The following is a 17,899-nucleotide window of genomic DNA, read 5'->3' on the forward strand; positions in this document are numbered from 1 at the left end:
CCTGTTCTGTGACTTTGAGCTTCCTTAGTGATGCTTGCAGTCCTGCTGTCAGTGATATGTAAACTTTTTGCTATTATTTACTGTCTCACACTGAGAGAGGATAGCTGGTGTTCATGAATCCTGAACGTAAACTGTCACTGGGATCATGAGTACCATCCCTCATCTCCTGTGTAAATTAGTAGCTCTTGACTGTGATTGTAGACTTCAGGTAGGAGATTGAGGGCTTTGTCATGTGGCTTTGAGGTACTAGTCACTTTGTTGTTACCACTCTCATGAGGTCCGTAGACTACTGGGACAAATGTTACTGTCCCATAACCATCATCCATTTAAGCTGTTTCATGGCTTTGTTAGCTTTTTTGGCCTCCTTGAGAAGAAAAAGGTACCTATAATCATGATCTACCTTATCAACAGCCCTGATTAAGGATAAAGATCCGAGGTTATTGTAACCCCGTGAGTCCTTTTTCTGTCTAGGCTTGCAGATGAGGCTCACTGTCAGATCCTGGTGTGGAAATTTTCTTCACAGTGTTGAGAAACAAGTTGTTAATAAAAACGAGTTTACAGGAGGGGACCTCTTGAAATGCATGTGAGTTTCCTTTGAGTGAATACGCAGTGATCATTCAGCTTTTACCCTGATCTCAGCTTTCATGTTTTCTTACTGAATGCCATCTACTGCAGAAATTCTGCCGTTCAGGACAGCAGTATTTGTTCAGCACTAAGATGAATGAAATCATGCCCGATCAAACTGGTCTCTCAGGTGGAGATGAGAGCAAGTTTTGCTGCGCTGATCAGAGTAACGTCTTTAGATTACATCACACAAGCTTGCATACCTAGATAACACTATTTTATAATTTCCTCATAGAGGAATTGTACAGTTGTGTGCTCCAGGCATATTTGTTTTGATGATGTTTTTCTAATAATCCTATACTTGAACTGTTCAGGAGATGGTTTCAGATACAATCCAGAGAAATGTACTTCATGTTTTCTTTACGATATAGAAATATGAGAGTTTTGCTATGGGGACTGTTCATGGATGCCCATGAGATAACTGTCATTCCTGAAGGATAGTTTGGAAATTTGTCAGTATGCTGAAGTTCACAGAAAACTCTTCTAGCAGCCTATCACAAAATACTGTGTATACTTGTAATACTGTACAAAATTGATTCCCCTCCCCTCTGTAGGCTCCCTTTAGGTACTGAAAGGCTGCCATGAGGTCACCCCGCAGCCTTCTTTTCTCCAGGCTGAACAAGCCCAGCTCCCTCAGCCTGTCCTCATAGGGGAGGTGCTCCAGTCCCCTGATCATCCTTTTGGCTCTTCTCTGGACCCTCTCCAACAGCTCCCTGTCTTTTTTGTACTGAGGGCTCCACGCTTGGACACAGTATTCCAGGTGGGGCCTTACAAGAGCAGAGTAGAGGGGCATTTTGTATCCTAACCTTTGTTTATAGATTCTTTGTCTTGGAACAGAGAAAATCTTTTTGACTAGACCTGAGAATCTGCATTCAGTGGTCCTTAAGCATAAGGTGATCCTTCCCTTCAGGGGACTGCTGTGTTGCTTTTGGAGCTTCTACAGATAGATATTTCTAGCTGGTTGAAAAAGTGGTGGAAAATGGATTCACAAGCAAGTGTGAGCTGAGAGAAGGCATTTTGGCATCCTTAATAGAAATGCTAAGACAGTGTGATGTCTGTAGCTTGCTGATAGTGGCCAGGTTTATGTTCTTGTCCCTAACTGCTACCAACAGAGGCAGAATACTGGGATAGATGGGTCACAGTTCTGACCCATCAGGATACTTCTTATGTCTTCTCTTGAGATTCTCCTGACAGTGCAATGTCATAATCTAATACTGCCCTAATACTGTTACACCAACTGTTCGAACCATCACTATCACATCTTCTTCTCTGTTTGTCTGTCAAAGTCGTAATCTTGACTACGCTGCATTGTTTTAGCGTTAGCTGAAATGAGACTTTCCATGGCAGGTTCCCATATATATTGTTGCATTTCACCCAGATCCTCTGTTATCAGTTATTTCAAAATTTGAGGTTAGGAATGAAGGTATCAGTCCATATTCTGCATTTGTATCTGCAAGTGATTAATCTGTTACCTGGCACTTCCTTCACATGTCTCCAAATTGTTACATGGTACTCGTGAAGCTTCTGTTTTTGTATTTGGCATTATTCATTTCTTACCATGGCTTCCAGAATTGCCCACAGAACTTTATTAATTGAACATCTGTCTACTTCAAAGCAGAAACCAAGTTACTGATCTTTCTTAAAGTTGATGGAATTTTTTTGTTCACATTCTCTCTGTAACTCTGCATAATGTCTTAAAGATCTGACATTCATGGAGGTATAATTGAGAGGCTAAAGCATATTTGTTCAGTCTTCAGTACAAAGTGTGAAGAATATTAACTTATGCACATATTATTTTTATCAAAAGGTACCTCGCGTTAGCATTACTTCAGTACCACTGGGTAGTGCATAAACTCTGTGTGTACCTAAAGTGTAAAGCATCTAAGGTTGCATTTACAAGCTCACACTGTAAGCACAGAAAGTATCTGAGCAGGTGTATAATGTATTAAGGAAGGTTAATGCTGAAGCCTCATCTGAATTTAGCTGAACAAAATGTCAAAGGAGCTCTGTATGCACTTGCAGCACTTTTGCAGTATTGGCTTGTATTCACACACTAAAAATAGCTCTGTGGGAGGAAATACACACTAAATTTTAACTAAGAGAAATCTGAATTTTTTTTTTTTTTTAGGAACAGTGTGGAAGATTGTCCTCCTAAAATATCCTCCACAGTTACCTCTAGTAAAGACATTCCATTGTCTGCATCTAACTCCTTCTTTCCTCCTGTCCCAGAGTTCCAACCAGGAGTGCCATGGAAAGGTATACAAAACATTGACCCTGAATCTGACCCCTACGTGACCCCTGGAAGTGTGCTGGGGGGGACAGCCACATCTCCCATTGTAGATACTGACCACCAACTTCTGCGGGACAACACCACAGGTAAAACGTGAACAGCATATGATTATTTATGTCTGATATTTGAGAATAGTCTGATATTCCTGTCGTAACAGGATAAGTCTGCATTTGACTAAGAAGGAAGCCTGTGTGCTTGTGCACCACAGTTGTGTATCATGTACAAGGCTGACATTGTTATGAATCGTGGCTTTCTTGAGATTTAACTCTGCCTACTCTTCACTTTCTTTCTCTTTCTGCCTTTGATAGGGTCTAATTCTTCCCTCAACACCTCGCTGCCTTCACCTGGTGCCTGGCCCTACAGTGCCTCTGACAATTCCTTCACCAACGTTCATAGCACTTCAGGTATGCAGGCTCCAAAATTTACCTGGACAGAACATTTTCCAATTATTCACTAATTCTTATTCCATATTCCACCTTGAAATACCCTTTTCAATGTTTCCTTATGAAATTTGGAAATAATGATGTGAGAGGCTGATCAGATCATTTTCCTTGTGATAATAAAATATCCTGTTGTAGTTGCTTTAGAAACTAGACTAAAATCCCTTCACCTACCCTTCTCCCACTAAAACATTCGTAATTATGCAAGTTAAAAAACAAGATAGCACTAGGCAGTAGATAGAAAAAAAAACAATACAAATGTGATCCATTTATATGTAAAAACTTAGGGGAGCCATTGTAATGTGTGCATGAGGTAAGGAATATAGAGAGTAATAAAGCAGGTGATTTTATTCATCTTAAATTTGGAGTGTTGAAGTTCTGTGAAGGGAACACTTTTTTCTTGCGTTCTGTAGTGCTCATATTTCCCCTGAGAAACCAATTTTTAGTCAAAGGACTGAAAGGCTTAGGCAAGGATCTTTCAGTGCTGGCCTGCGGACAGTAGTGTCTGCATCAGTAAGTAGAGTCTCCAAAGCTGTCTTGTGAAGAAAGGCCTCTGCACGCACTTCTGAGTAGGAAGCTGGAAATAGTTGTTTCAGACAAATAATTCATATTTTGATCTGCTTATAAATGCTGGAGTTTTCTTTTGAGACGTTATTGTCTGTGGCAGCTATTCAACACTGAAGAATTGTGCGTGGATAGCAGAAGCGGTTATAGCGGTTATAAGCAGATAGCTGAGAGCTGCATCTGTCCCACACTGTTTTTCAGGCTTCTGGGATAAAAGCAGTGTTCATACGATAACTCGCCATCTTTGCAAAACACTGAAAATGCTGCTTACCTCTCAAGAAAGGGTATTCCTGCTTCCAGTTTGTGGCATCACATTGGTTTGAAGCAGTATACATATATGCAGGATTCCAATTACAGAAACAATTTCTCTTTCTTAGCCTGAGTAGAGGAATGACATGTATCAGCTTTCTCATCTCTGCTTGCTTTTGTCTAGCACATAAGGAGAGAAAGGTTAAAAAAAAAACATCAAAAACTGAAGTCATAGCTAAATTGAAGACAGTGCACCCAGTGCCTGCCATAAATCCTCTCTTTTCCACGTCTTGTTAAACTGCACACCGGTGTTCTACAGCTGGAAAATAGGTCATCTGAATTAAGGATTTAGAGTTCACAAATCTATAAAACAAACTTGGTCTAGTGAACGAGGTTTTTAAGGACTTCTATGTACCGTTATAGGTTAGTGCTTGAAATCTCAGTATTGTTGACAGTTACTGTCATTGAAATACATTGATCCAAATGTGAAGCAAAGTGTGCCTTTACTTATTGCTCTAAGTTTTAATGTTGTCAGTCCCAAATGTATTATTTTGTGACATGTAAGCATGGATTTTAATCTCTTATTTCAAATAAACGATTTACCACCTTTTGTTAGTAAATGAAGATTAATACATGAATTTGCAAACATATAAATGAATTCCAATTAAGATAATATATGGCTCAAGAGCCTTTTCCCCTAAGATATTCTGTCTGTTTGCTGATTCTGTTTACAGAGCAAGGAAAATTACTCAAGCAGTTTCAACTTAGATTTATTTCTTCTTACCGAGTGATAAATATCGCTTGATGTCAAGAGGTATAGGAGAGGTTACACTCTACTAAGGACAATCAGTAGGGATGAGCTTTTAAATATCCATAATTCAATGATGTTTTGGGGAGCTTTTAACTTGTTTTTTTTGTTGTTGTTGTTTTTTGTTTTAAATGAGTGAGGGATGCCCACTATTATTCTTCTCCTAATAGGTCCCTGGCAATATTTTCAAGTATAAATTCAGTGCATGCTGTCAAGATGGTTTTAAAGTCCAGTTGACATATAGCTAAACATCCTTTGTTGTGCGTTGTCATTGTGCACACTCTGGAATGACATTTCTGTTGTGTGAGAAAGCAGTAATCTTATTGAATGACATCTTTAGCAGGTAGCATTAGCTTAGTAGACCAAGAGCAGTACATGGTCATTTTGGTTCTCTGCAAGTCTGGGGCCTTGAGAAAGTTCAGTTTTACGTATTAAAATCAGTAGCACCCAAATGTGCAGGAAATCCTCAGATTTCTCAAGTGAAATGTAGTAGTGTAATGTGGGTGTTTCATGTTTCTGTTGTTAATGATTAAACTTATTATTATTATTATTATTATTAAAGTTATTAATGAATAACTTACTGTGGTAAGTTATATTAACGCAGACAATAATCTTTTTCTTCTGGGGGGGGCAAGGGTCAGCGTGTGTAAAATAAGCCAAGATTAACTACATGTCATGGGGTTTTTTGCTATGGCAGATTATTTTTTGTTTTGTGCTATGTGCTTGTCTGTGATTGAAATTGCAAAGAATTTGCAGTAATGCTGTAGTTGAAAGCTAGTTGAATCTTATTAGGTTTCTCTAATACATATTGTTTATTCAATCTTCCAGCAAAATTCAGTGATTACAAATCAACATGGTCCCCAGATCCCATAGGACACAATCCCACTCATCTCTCCAACAAGATGTGGAAAAACCATATTTCCTCAAGGAACACTACAGGGCTGCCTCGCCCGCCTCCTGGCCTGACCAACCCCAAACCATCATCTCCATGGAACAGCACAGCACCCCGATCGGTCAGGGGCTGGGGGGCACAGGACTCAAGGCTTGCCTCTGGTGAGAAGAATCATCTGATAACGCCATTGATCAGACCTGAGGAGTGTGCGTTTTACAGCACTAATGGTTTGGAGGAGAGAAAGTTGCAGTTGCCTGGTAAAAGGAAAAAAGTTCCTTAAGTTCTTGAAATGGAAATGAACTGTCAGTGATTGGGATGGGGGGGGAAAGGGGAGCTGGGGAAAATCCTAGGTCCTGCTGCAGGAGATTAGTGGAGAGGGCTACGAGTTGCAACAGAGGAATTTCTGTTGCATAGGGCCTTTCAGAACTTAAAGAGAGTTGATGGGGGGAGACTGCTAGAAAGTAAACTCTGGTAAAAAGGGGATCCTGATGTGAAATGTGAAGAAAGATGTGCTTTTTCTTGGCAGGAGTAAATATTCAGCTCTCATAAGTTATTAGGCTAATAATGCTGAATTTGTCTGAGACCAAAAGACCTGACTGTAAAGAAAAAGGTTTTTCAAAGGTTTTTCTTGATTCCTTTCTCTCCTGTTTGCAGCATCTACTTGGAGTGATGGTAGCTCAGTTCGTCCTAGTTACTGGCTGGTTCTTCACAATCTCACTCCACAGGTATTTTCTGTTACTGTCTCTGGGAGCTTGTTTGCTTTGCTGAGATAGCTGTTGGTGGGCTCTTCACTTGGCTCTTTGTGATTAAAATCTAGCAGAATCAAGTTTGTCAGCGTGCATGAAATGCTTTTCTACTAACCAGGGCTGTATCTAATTGGTTTTTCTGTAGTCATCTTTTCATTTAACTTCAAGATGTTCAGTGTTTTCTGGATGACTAACTTAGCTTTTTCTTACCTAGCATTTAAAGAAAGTAATGGAACAGAAAGGTTTGTTTTTCCTAGAAGTGAAGAAAAGTTGCATGACCATAATGTAGAATGGTTGACAGCAGAGTCTGTTTCTTTGGGATATAAGAACGCCAGTATAGCTGCTAGCTTTCACTTTGGTGTTTCCATTCTGAAACCACAGTGTTTCCAGCTGTCCTGCCAAAAACAGTCTAAATAGGTTATCCCTACAAAAGTGTTCTCAGCACTCTTCCTTTCAAAATGAATTCTGTGGGGATCGTGGTTTTGTTGATCTCATTTAGTTTGTATTGAATGCTTAGGAAAAACCTGTGTGATTATCAGCAGTACCCTAAGGTTTAGACCCTAGTTCCCTGTTCTGCAGGGTAATTCTGGTAGAGCTTAAGAAGGCATCAGTATGAAAGACTGAGGTCTCCTTTGGATCATCCCAAATAGCAAGCTACAACTTCTTTCATAGAAAGGATTGTTTTCCTTTATGCGAATGAAATGGTAGGAATGGAAACTGAAGAGGCACAATTCTAAGTCCCTGCCCTTATGCGAGTTAGATTAATATTGCTTTAGGAATCATTTAATGGAGTAGAAATATATTTTGAAGGTATTCAAATCAATAGAAAAGCAGATTATAGTTGTACCTTCTCTAGCAAATCCTCTTTTTGTTATGGATCAGATACATTGAAGAGGAGGAAGTAAAAGATTAGCATGACTTCAGAGGCAGTATCTCCAGTTTCTTTTTTTAACTGGGCCCTTATTTGTACCCACATAAAATTTTCTTTTCCTTCATTTGAGATTGTATTGTATAATAGGGGAAAAAAGGAGAAAGAAGGAAGTCACACTTCCTTTAAGTATTTGCACATACGGATCCCGTTTGTGTGTGCATGGTCTTGTGGCATACAGGGAACAGAATCTGTCTGTACAGAACACTTTGGAGAACAGCAATTCCTGGAGGTAAGAAGCTGTTACGCTGCAAGAAGGAATGTAGGCCACAACTGCTGTGAAAACATCAGTCAGGAGGAATGAACGTTGGTGGGTTCGGCAAACTGTTTCTATGACTTACTGTTTCATAAACCACAAAGACGAAAAATGAAATAAAAATTAAAAGGCCCCTTATTGTAGAGGTGAGAATTCCAGTTCTGTAAAGACTGTTTACATACTGGTTGATCTAAATGCTGCTGGCATCACAGTGCTGGAAACTAACAAATTCTAGTTCTTCTGGCACAGTCCTAATGGCTGAAGATGCTGAGAAGTACAGCCTGTCTACAATCACTGGAATACCTGCAGATGTAAGGATAGTGATGGAATGAGAAAGCAAGGAGGGGAAAATGAGTCAAGCTACAAATGAGCTGAAAAGATAAGCCAGCTTGTTGCATGAAGTGTAATCACTGTAATTGCAAGAACTTGAGGCATACTAAGATGCTATTTAAAAATTAAATCCTGTTACCTCTGCTTTCTTTCTATTGCTTCCACCTGTTTTCCTCTGTGAGAGCAGATTATCTTCTAGTGACTGCGGCTATTAAGACAGAAAATGATGTAGTGAAGTAGTTGCCAACGTCTCTTCTATTTTGGCTGTTCTTCTGCAGATCGATGGCTCAACCTTGAGGACGATCTGCATGCAGCATGGCCCACTGCTGACATTCCATCTGAACCTGACCCAGGGCACCGCTCTCATCCGATACAACACCAAACAGGAGGCGGCCAAGGCCCAGACTGCACTGCACATGTAAGCAAATCCCAGTGTCCTTCCTTTGCTGCTAGACTAGTCATGAACACAAAATGTGTCTCCAGTACTGTGCTTTAGAAGCTCGTTTCGGGCATTTTTGAAGGGCATCTTTCATTCACTGGTAGGAGAAGATGAGAAACAAGGGTGCCTTCCATTTATCTTGTTTTAAGTACTGCCACAGACTGGTAAATGCAGAACCACGAAGGTGCAAATAGCAGGGTGGAATTGTGACCAACATGCAGATTGCTGTACAGTTCGGGCTATCTTATGAAAGATCATGAGTAAATTTAGATCATTCTTACATGTGTAATCCAAATGTGCAGGAATCTGCTGTTATTTTGAGATATACCTGAAATAGCTCCTTTGAAAAGCTACTATTCTTTACTTTCCAGTTCTTAAACTTTTTTGAATTCACGGTGGCTCTAGTATGTTTTGAAAATGTGAGAGGTTTGGAGACAAAAGTAACTTCCTGGGCTTTTTAAACTTCTCTTGCTCTGTTTGAATGGCAGCATAAGTGCATGTATCATTTTATCTACACCATATTTGTATTTTTGTTGTCTTTGCATGTATACTCAAGGCTTTAGCTTAAATACAGAAAGCTTTTGTTGCAGGTTAACAATAGAGTATTTGATTTTTGCCCTTTATAAAATGGAAGTTCTTGTGTTTTGAGTCAGTTTCACTGTTGAGAATGGCTGACATTTACTGTGCTCATTCCATTCTGGCCAGCGGATTTCTGCTTTGGTTTTGTCACCAACTAGCATTGCTTCCATACCTTCTGAATCCCTTCCCTTCAGTTCCAGCTTTGACTAATTATTTTTTTCTTCCTTACGTCTTCCAGGTGTGTGTTGGGAAACACTACCATCCTGGCTGAGTTTGCCACAGATGAGGAGGTTAGTCGCTTTTTGACACAAGCTCAGCCCCCTACACCTGCAGCAACCCCAAGTGCACCCGCGGCAGGCTGGCAATCCCTGGAGACGGGACAGAACCAGACAGATCCAGTTGGACCTGCTTTGAATCTCTTTGGTGGGTCAACAGGGCTTGGGCAGTGGAGCAGTGGTGGCGGCGGCAGCAGTGGGGGTGATCTCACTGGCGCTTCGTTGTGGGGGCCCCCAAACTATTCTTCAAGCTTGTGGGGGGTCCCGAGCGTAGAGGATCCACACAGAATGGGCAGCCCTGCTCCCTTACTACCTGGAGACCTTCTGGGAGGAGGGTCGGATTCAATCTGAACTTAGAACTTTCAACTCTGACCTCGTGACCTTTTTTGGAACAGCAGCAGCACTAACTTGACCTTTTCGTTTTTTTTCAACTTGCAATAAATACATTTATAAAAGGAAAAAAGAAAACGGAGAGAGAAAAAAAGGTGGGTCATTGACAGACTGTCTGAGCACATAGTTGCCTCCCTTATATAACTTCAGTTTTTTCGTTTGGAATATGAATCCAAAAAGAGAACATATCACTCTTGAAATACTTGAATCATGAACGCCAACTTAGAAAGACAATGTGAAGCAAGTACACATACCATTTAAATTTAAACACAAAAAATTAAAAAAATTAGTTTCTAGTTTTTCACTTTTTCATGTTATACGGAAGTTGTTGCTAAGAAACATATATACTGAAAAAATAGCTTTTTAACTTTGTTTGCACTGGGTGTGTTTCCGTCCTTAGGTCTACCATGTTGGGTTGGGGTAGGGGTGGGATTCAAAAGAAAAAAGGGGTGGGGGGAGGGAAAGACTTGACGGAGCCTCACTTTAAAAACAAAAAACAGACAAAAAAAAATTTAAAAAAAGAAAAAAAAAAGAAAAAAACAACAACAACAAAAAAACCATCACTTTGTGATTGGCTGGTTGATAAGTACCAGTGTGTTCTGGCACATGTAACTGCCCACGTGTGCTTGTTTCTGTGTGAGTGCGTGTGCACATATTCGTGTGTGTGCATTTTTTCTCTATATATATAATCTTGAAACGCTGCATTGCTGATGGTCTATGGGCTGGCTGGCCATCTGCTTGTCTTGCTTCTGAAAACAAGACAGGCATGGTGGAGTCCCTGTGGCTGAAGCAGAATCCAGTTGGGCTGGATTAAAATTTGTCAGTAAGTTTTTTTTAAATTCATTTTAGCAGGGTGCTATCTCAAGTTTGCAGATCATACTGAATGGGTAGTTGCTTCCTAGCCCTTGTTCTAACCCTGTGGTAGAGCAGAACACTGCCATATCCAAAGGATTTGGTGAGAGGGGAGCCAGTGTTGTCTTTTGAGTAGCAGTGTATTTATTTATTTATGTCTGCATGTGGGGTTTTTGTATGGAGTGAACCCTAGAATGTTTGTTATATAATGCAAGCCATTTTTTTTTTTTCTTCTGAAGAGAGGAAAAGGGGAGGAAAGAAGTCATTGCCATTTTTGGGGTGACAAAGAAGAATGTTCTTATTCTCTTGCAAGCTTCGGAACCTTTAAAACTAACAAAAAGAAAAGTTTCTTTTCTCCCCCAAAAGCATAAATAAGCACCCACGTTCATTCTTGAAGAATCCATCAAAAGCTTGAAAGTCCAGCCCAACCAAATTAGCCTTTCAATTGATTTACTGCTTGTTTTAAACCTGACAAAAGTGAAATTGTGTCAGCAAACCGCTGGCCGGCCTGCCTCATCCCCTGAAAGCACATGCAGCTGACTCCCTTCCGCGTCCTTCACGGTGAGCGTTACCTGTGCCAGGCCTTGGTGTATTACAGCACCAGACCATCACTGACAGAAACGTTTACTTACGAATGTTCTTAAACCAGTGTGTACTTCAAACGTTTCCTTTTGTTTCTCTGTGTTGTGTTTTTTCCTGTGTACGTGGTTTTGCTTAGGGAGGTATATAACTAGCAAAGACTTTTTTTTTTTTTTTTTTTTTAAAGTATTGCACCTTTTTGTTTTTTGTTTTTACTTTTTCTGTACTGTTGCTTTTTAATTTTCTGTATTTAAGGAAAGGTTTGGGGTTTTTTTAGCATCAGTGTAAGTAGTACTCTGGGCAGGATAGGGGTGACCTATGTAATCCACAGTGATAGCCAGTGTGTGCGTGCATGTGTGCGCTGGGAACAAACTTCCGAGACTGCGTGTTGTGAAGAGCCGTAGCAGCCTTGAAGGAGCATCTCTTTACACAAAGCCAGAAGTCGTTCGGAGGAAGGCTGGGAAAAGAGGGAAGAGAGATGCCGGTACTTTTCGTGTAAGTGCTAGCATCCATGTGGCGTTGTCTAGCCGTCGTACTGTCTAACAAAGTGCCGACGTTCAGTACCAGCAACTACCTGTCCATTCCAACCCTCAGCGGGAGCAGTTCTCGGTTTTTATTACCTGTCGGGGGGAGGATAGGAGAGTCTCCAGCGTTTTCATTGAAGGATCCAACAGTGTCTAATACATTAAAGCAGAGCATAGGTGGGGAGAAGCAGAAGCAGACTCAAGTAGGGTAGGGGTGCGTGTGTGTGCGTCTGGGTGCGTGTGCCTGTGGGTTGGGAGGGGGGGGAAGGACTGGGGAGTTTTGTGGCTTTTCTCAATTCGCCCTTTCTATGTAAACCCAGTGTCACAAGGATGACTGACTGAGGGAAATGCTGCATTTACACATGCCTGTACATTTGTACACAAAGTGTTACGTGACAATAAGTATGAGTAGGTTTGTATTTGCTTAGTAAACTGGAGTGTGCAGCATACTCTGGCTCCGTTGGAATGTACTTTTCTATCACGTCTCCTTCATCCCACCATGCACAATGAAAATTTCCTCTACCAGCTCCTGCTACCTAGTGCCCCTCGCGTGCACGCATCCTTAGAGCTTTGTTTCTGACGGTCTCCGCTCGAAGCCCAGCTGCACTCCCACAGGCAGAGCAGGTTCCTAAAAGCCTTGTGCCAGCAGTTCTTCCTAGCGAAGCACCTTTGGCCCGAGTCAGCCAGTGCCCCTTCTCCCCGCGGTTTGCTCTCCGCGCTGGTTCATCGCTGTGTGCCACCCTCACTTCTCTCTCCCAGCCTGCCCTATGGTCCCTTTTCCTGCACTTTGGGTTAGTTGAGTTCATTGCGATACTATGGTGAAAGCCGGGTGCTAGAGCCCCTCTTGTTTACAAGACGTAATGAGGGATTTGAAATATTTAAAAAGAAAAGCTAAATTGTTCTTCCATTGTAAGCTTAAAGGGAAAAAAAAAAAATTAAAACATACAAAAAAAAAAAAAAAAAGACCAAAAAGTGCATATATATATTTTAGATGAAGACTAACTCTGGGAGCATTTAACAGTGTTTTTGTTTTAATTTTAACATTTTATTTTCCTGCTTTAAATTTGCAAGCATTCTCAGGAATTCTAGGGTAGGAAGCCAGTTTTTTGAAGATGGTTTATTTAACCTTATCCTAGATAGATGGCTGTTTCTTGTTGATAAACTTTTACAAGTTCCTGAATCTTCAAAATGTTTGAAAGTTTTTACTTTAAAATAAAAAAAAGCTAAAAAAATTAATAAAAAGAAAAAGAAAAAAAAATGAAAAAAATCTCCAAATGTTACTGTCAGGTGGGGGGGGGTCAAGAATTGTAAAGACTGAGTAAATTAAAACACATGAAGAGAACTTCTCGGTATCAGCAGCAGAAATCCGTTGCGATCTGAAGTTGTGGGAGAAGAAGGGTTGTAGTGCTTTGGTACTCGTGTGCATTTGCATGGAAAAAAGAAGTGTAAGAATGGAAATCTATTACTATGTTCCCTTTTGATTTGAAACGAAAATATTCTTCAAGCACCTTTTTAAAAGCAAAGTGAAACTGTAAATCTAACAAAAATGCAGTATAGTTTCAACTGAAAGAGTCCTCAGTGAGGAGGAGCAGCAGGAAATACATGATGTTGCTTCTTCAAGCCACTTCTAAGTAGTGCTAAATACCAGTGCTGACAGAACGCCGAAGAAAGCAGTAGTTCTAGCCTGCCTTTCTCAGTACAGAAAAAAGGGAGGCAATATGAAAAAAAACTTTAGTGAAATGTACATTAGGAATCAACTTTCCCATTTTCAGCTATTTTGGTCAGTTTTGTCCCCCAGTTGGAGATTTGCTGCTTGCTTTTCTTAACCCTCAGCCCACCTTCAGTCTTTCTGTGTTGTTTCACATGCGGGGAATAGCTGGTAAACTCTTCTGTTCACCCTATTGCTGCTGGCTGTCGGGGCGGACAGTCTTGAGCTTCAGAGCTTGGTGCTGGGGTGCCTGACTTCTGCCCCCCAGCTCTAAGGGTCAGGGGTTTGCTCCTCCTGAAATGGCGAGACTCACACCACAGAAACCGCGCTAGTGCCTTTCTACATGCACCCTACAGTAGGGGAAGGGAGGGGAGATGAGGCAGTATGGTGGCTTAACGGAAATAAATGTACCCGTTCTTAGAGCAAAAAGAGCATGCAGTGAGTCATTGCATGCAGTCATGCAATGAGTTACATAGCAGTAGTTGTTAAGATAGCTTTTTACTACTTAAAAAAGTCAGATGCCAAATTAATGTCCTTTTCATATCAGTTGCCCGGTGTTTTTGTGTTGTGCTCTGTGTACATACGAGTGTATATGTGTGTGTTGACTTTAATGCATCAGCTAATTTGGGAAAAAAAATTGTATAATGGGCCAGTAGAGGAATGTTCATTTAGGACGTTAAAGATTTTTTTATTATTATTATTTTTAAGGAGAAAAATTTGAGGGTTTTTTGGCCAGAGGCTGTTCAAATTGGCAGAGTCCTGAAAAAAAAAAAAAGGAAATCTTGAAATCTTGGGCTTTGTCAGATAGAGCCTGGGAGTGTGGCAGTCATTTGGAAGTTGAATCGTGAGTGCTGAGGGATGCAGTCTGGAGCTTCTGCCATCAGCTGAGTCCAAGCCTCCTGTCTTACAGCAGTCTGCTCCTCCATTCCTTAAAGGTACAGGCCTGCAAACGTTAGTGACTGTCTTCTCAGTGAGTTTTCCAAAGTTGTTCAAGTAAAGCCACGTTAGTCTTACTGCTTTCCAGCCACAGGTGATAGTTCCATTCCTCTGAATTACACATAGCTGACCGTGATGCTGGCACGGCTCGGTCCTGGCATTCCTAACCCCACTGCAAGCTATTTCTGAGCATTGTGGTAACCGCATTCATCTCCTAGGGACGGCAGTTGCTCAAATGTTGTAAATACCCTGCTACCATTTGGGCTTGTAACAGTAAAAAAGACAGCAGGAATAGAAGTTAGAGTATTTGGGGGCTTTTACAACCATTCCAGGGAAGGAATTGGTGACAGCGTCTTGTTTAAAATGTTGACAGAGAGAGTAAAGGGGCTGGGGAAAAGCATCTTACTATATCCTGCATGAAAAATCAGTTTTACTTTCAAGCGACAGAGAACACTTCTTCATTCTGTTCCTGGTTTTGATTCTTAGGATTATAAAGTTTAAATATGTATGTACTTTGCAGGTGGTTTCACATGTCCTGCCTTTTTGTTTTGAATCCTTCAGTGCTACATTTTAGCAGACTTCTAAACAAGTACCCATTTGTTAATTCCACTTGGCTTACCCTAGCCAGCAGTGTGCATCCAGCTGAGACTTTTTTTAATAGGTTTGTTGGTTCTTCCTAACTTTGAGAATTTCCTTTTAGCTATAAGAAAGTCTAGTAAGCAAAACAATAAAAAATAAAGAGGAGTGATGCAGCTCAGAAATCTGTGTTGAGACCTCTGATGCTTATTTTGGAAAGCAGATTTAATATGTACATTGGAAGACTTACCAGTTTTCCCACTGTTTTTGTATTTCCCTGGACTTCTACCCAACATTTTTCAGTGTTTTTGTTGTTTCTTTTTCCCAGTCGCAGGGTGTCAGGTTTTTCTTACAAGTTTTTTTTTTACTTCAGGTTAAATGGCATGTCTAATGAGCAAGTGTGTGTTTTTCTTTTGCAATATAAACACAGATTTTCAGCAAACTGTGTGGGATAGCAGCGTCAAAGATGAAATAACAACTGAACCTTTATATTATGGTGGCTGCTCTTTTTTTTTTTTTTTTTTTTTTTTTTTTCCCTGACACAGATTTCTAAACATTCAGTGCTTAGAACTTTTTCTCTAAGATTTTTTCTTCCTAAAAATGTTGCCACATCTTCCACTATTTGTGTCTTGACAGTGCATCCAAACAGGACCCTTTTTGGTCCTGCTTTTGCTTCATTCTTTGTTACGTTTTCCTTTTAGGCTTCTACATTTGTTGATGTGTGTTTTCCCTGTAGACATTAAGAGGAGTACTGTGTGTTTCTGAGATACCCACATCTGGCCAAGTCTGATCCAGGAAATCAGGAGTGATCGTCACATAAATTAGTCCCACTGACCTTAAATGAGTGCATACTGCTCAAGTAAGGGCTCTTTGTGTAAGTACACTTCAGCTGGATCAGGGTCCATATAGCAAATGTGGACTTGTTACATTTCCAAAGCAGCCAACAGACCACTGTTGCACGTATCACATTCACTGTAAGTTGTGTGACCTTAACATGCAGTAACTCTCTTTGCAGTAGATGGTTAGTGTCTCAGGGTACAAGTCCTGATGGAGTGAAAGGTAGTTTGTTCCGTCTCTAAGGAGGAAAGGTTCCCCTACAGCAGGAGCAGCTTTCTTATCTGTAAATAGGCATGCATGTATTTGTGGGCAGGAAAGTAATACCAAGAAAATTAAGTTGAAAGGAATTAAAAGAAAATAATGCTCTTGAAATGCAACTTTGGTTCTGAATCTGAAACAACATATGCAGAATCCATTGCTGTGACTAAATTGATTTTTGCACAGAATACCATTTCAATTTTGTAGTTTTATTTCCTACAATTTTGCAGAGTCAGAATCCTCGTTGCCTGATTCTGTTAGATCATATCAGTCTGTCCTGCTGCGATCAGAATACAGATGTCAAAGCCCAAATTATCTTCCTTTTTCTTTACCAGTACTGGGATTCTCAACACAGAAGAAGGATGTTAGCAGTAATGGGAAAATCTGTAAACCTTCCCTGGTGTTGACAAACCCTGCTTCCCCATTGTGCTGAGTTCACATTTAGGCTTAAAATGCAAACCCTTAAGTGTTGCTGGAGCAGAGCTGTTGGTTGGACTAGGGGGCAGTAGTGTAACTGGAGGTTACTGGTTGTCTTGCTAGTTTGTGCCCCTCACAATGTGTCCCTTCAGTGTCCGTCACTGTAAACACCAGTGTTGCTGAATTTTACCAGAGTTCCCCTGCAGTGGATCATAGAAGACAGCCAGGTCCATCTTGTAGTGGCTCTCCAAATAGAGCTTTGTCCACAGTAGGATTCAAGGGTCCGACTGCACTGCTGTTAAATCTCAGTCATGGTCCCATTAAAATATAGCTGTCTATTTCATGGTATATGTGGAACTTTAAAACTTGTGTCAGTGACTCTTGCTTTTAATCCTTATATGAAAACTGATGAAAGATTTCATCTGTGATACAAAAAAGCGCCACAGCTCCTAATGGAGCCTCTTTTCACTGTTGTCAGGCCAAGATAGATAAAGCTTCATCAGTGGCATACAGCAGACAGCATCTATTCCCATCCACAGTTTGTGTGTTTGTCTTCATTGAGCAAAGCAGGAAAGTTTTTCTCCAAAAATCTCCCAGGACCCAGTGCTATATAAGCAAGTTTCTAGCAAATCAAACGCCCTCGGCAAAGAACCATTTTCACTCTGTACGTGTGACAGCTGGGACTGGTGGCATTCCGCAGTGTTATGGCTCCTGCTAACTTTGTTGTGTGAGAAGGAGTTTTTTGACTCTGATATTGATTCTGATTGATTCTGTATATGAATATGGTGCACTCGGGTGGGAAAACAAAGCAAAAAATGCATTGTGCCAGCCAGCATTAAGTATTTTTGCAGTAAGCATTCTTGATGTTTGTGGACAGAGGGGAAGAGAAAAGATTGGAGAAGTTAGCCATGGATGGGCAATATAAGCAGGCAGTGATGTCTCCTTGAGCATTCAGTCCCTCCTCTTGGATATTAGTGTGTGTAGTTGCATTCACAGAACTCATTTCCCCTTTTATTAAAAAACAACTTTCTTTTTTAACTGAGATAAAGTCAAAGCTTTTCCTGTTGCAGGTGACACACAACCATAAGTGAACATTTTCTTCACCATCTACTGTTGAGCAGTAAGCAGGTTGCACAGCTTGCTAGAAAAGCAATTTTTGTGACATGGTAATAATATTATGTGCTTTCTTTCCCCTCCCTCCCCCTGCCAGATATGGCTTACCCTTTCTATATAAGGCACTGAGTGTGTTGTTTTGTTTTGCTTTGTTTTGTTTTGTTTTGTTCTGGAGATGTGTGGAGAAGAAGCAAAATGAAGTGAAAATGCAAGCCAAGGTAGAACAGCCTTACTTTAGGGGGTAGCCTTACAACAGAGCTTTATAGTGAGTGTGCTGTATTCCAAAATA

General features: G+C 40.6%; 1 protein-coding gene across 1 annotated transcript in view; it reads left to right on the forward strand.

Moving 5' to 3' along the window:
- TNRC6B (trinucleotide repeat containing adaptor 6B) overlaps nucleotides 1-9,771 on the forward strand; it is a gene marked incomplete at its 3' end in the record, with an annotated part of 111,011 nt that extends 101,240 nt beyond the window's left edge. Inside the window, exons 20-25 of the mRNA XM_079534875.1 lie at nucleotides 2,854-3,000; nucleotides 3,223-3,318; nucleotides 5,804-6,028; nucleotides 6,522-6,592; nucleotides 8,406-8,545; nucleotides 9,384-9,771. Of these exons, the coding sequence (XP_079391001.1) occupies nucleotides 2,854-3,000; nucleotides 3,223-3,318; nucleotides 5,804-6,028; nucleotides 6,522-6,592; nucleotides 8,406-8,545; nucleotides 9,384-9,771 (1,067 nt within the window). The remainder of the gene's footprint in view (nucleotides 1-2,853; nucleotides 3,001-3,222; nucleotides 3,319-5,803; nucleotides 6,029-6,521; nucleotides 6,593-8,405; nucleotides 8,546-9,383) is intronic.
- Between the last annotated feature and the right edge of the window lie 8,128 nt (nucleotides 9,772-17,899).

The sequence above is a fragment of the Tetrao urogallus genome (assembly GCF_951394365.1).
Source record: "Tetrao urogallus genome assembly, chromosome: 1".
Classification (NCBI taxonomy): Eukaryota; Metazoa; Chordata; class Aves; order Galliformes; family Phasianidae; genus Tetrao; species Tetrao urogallus.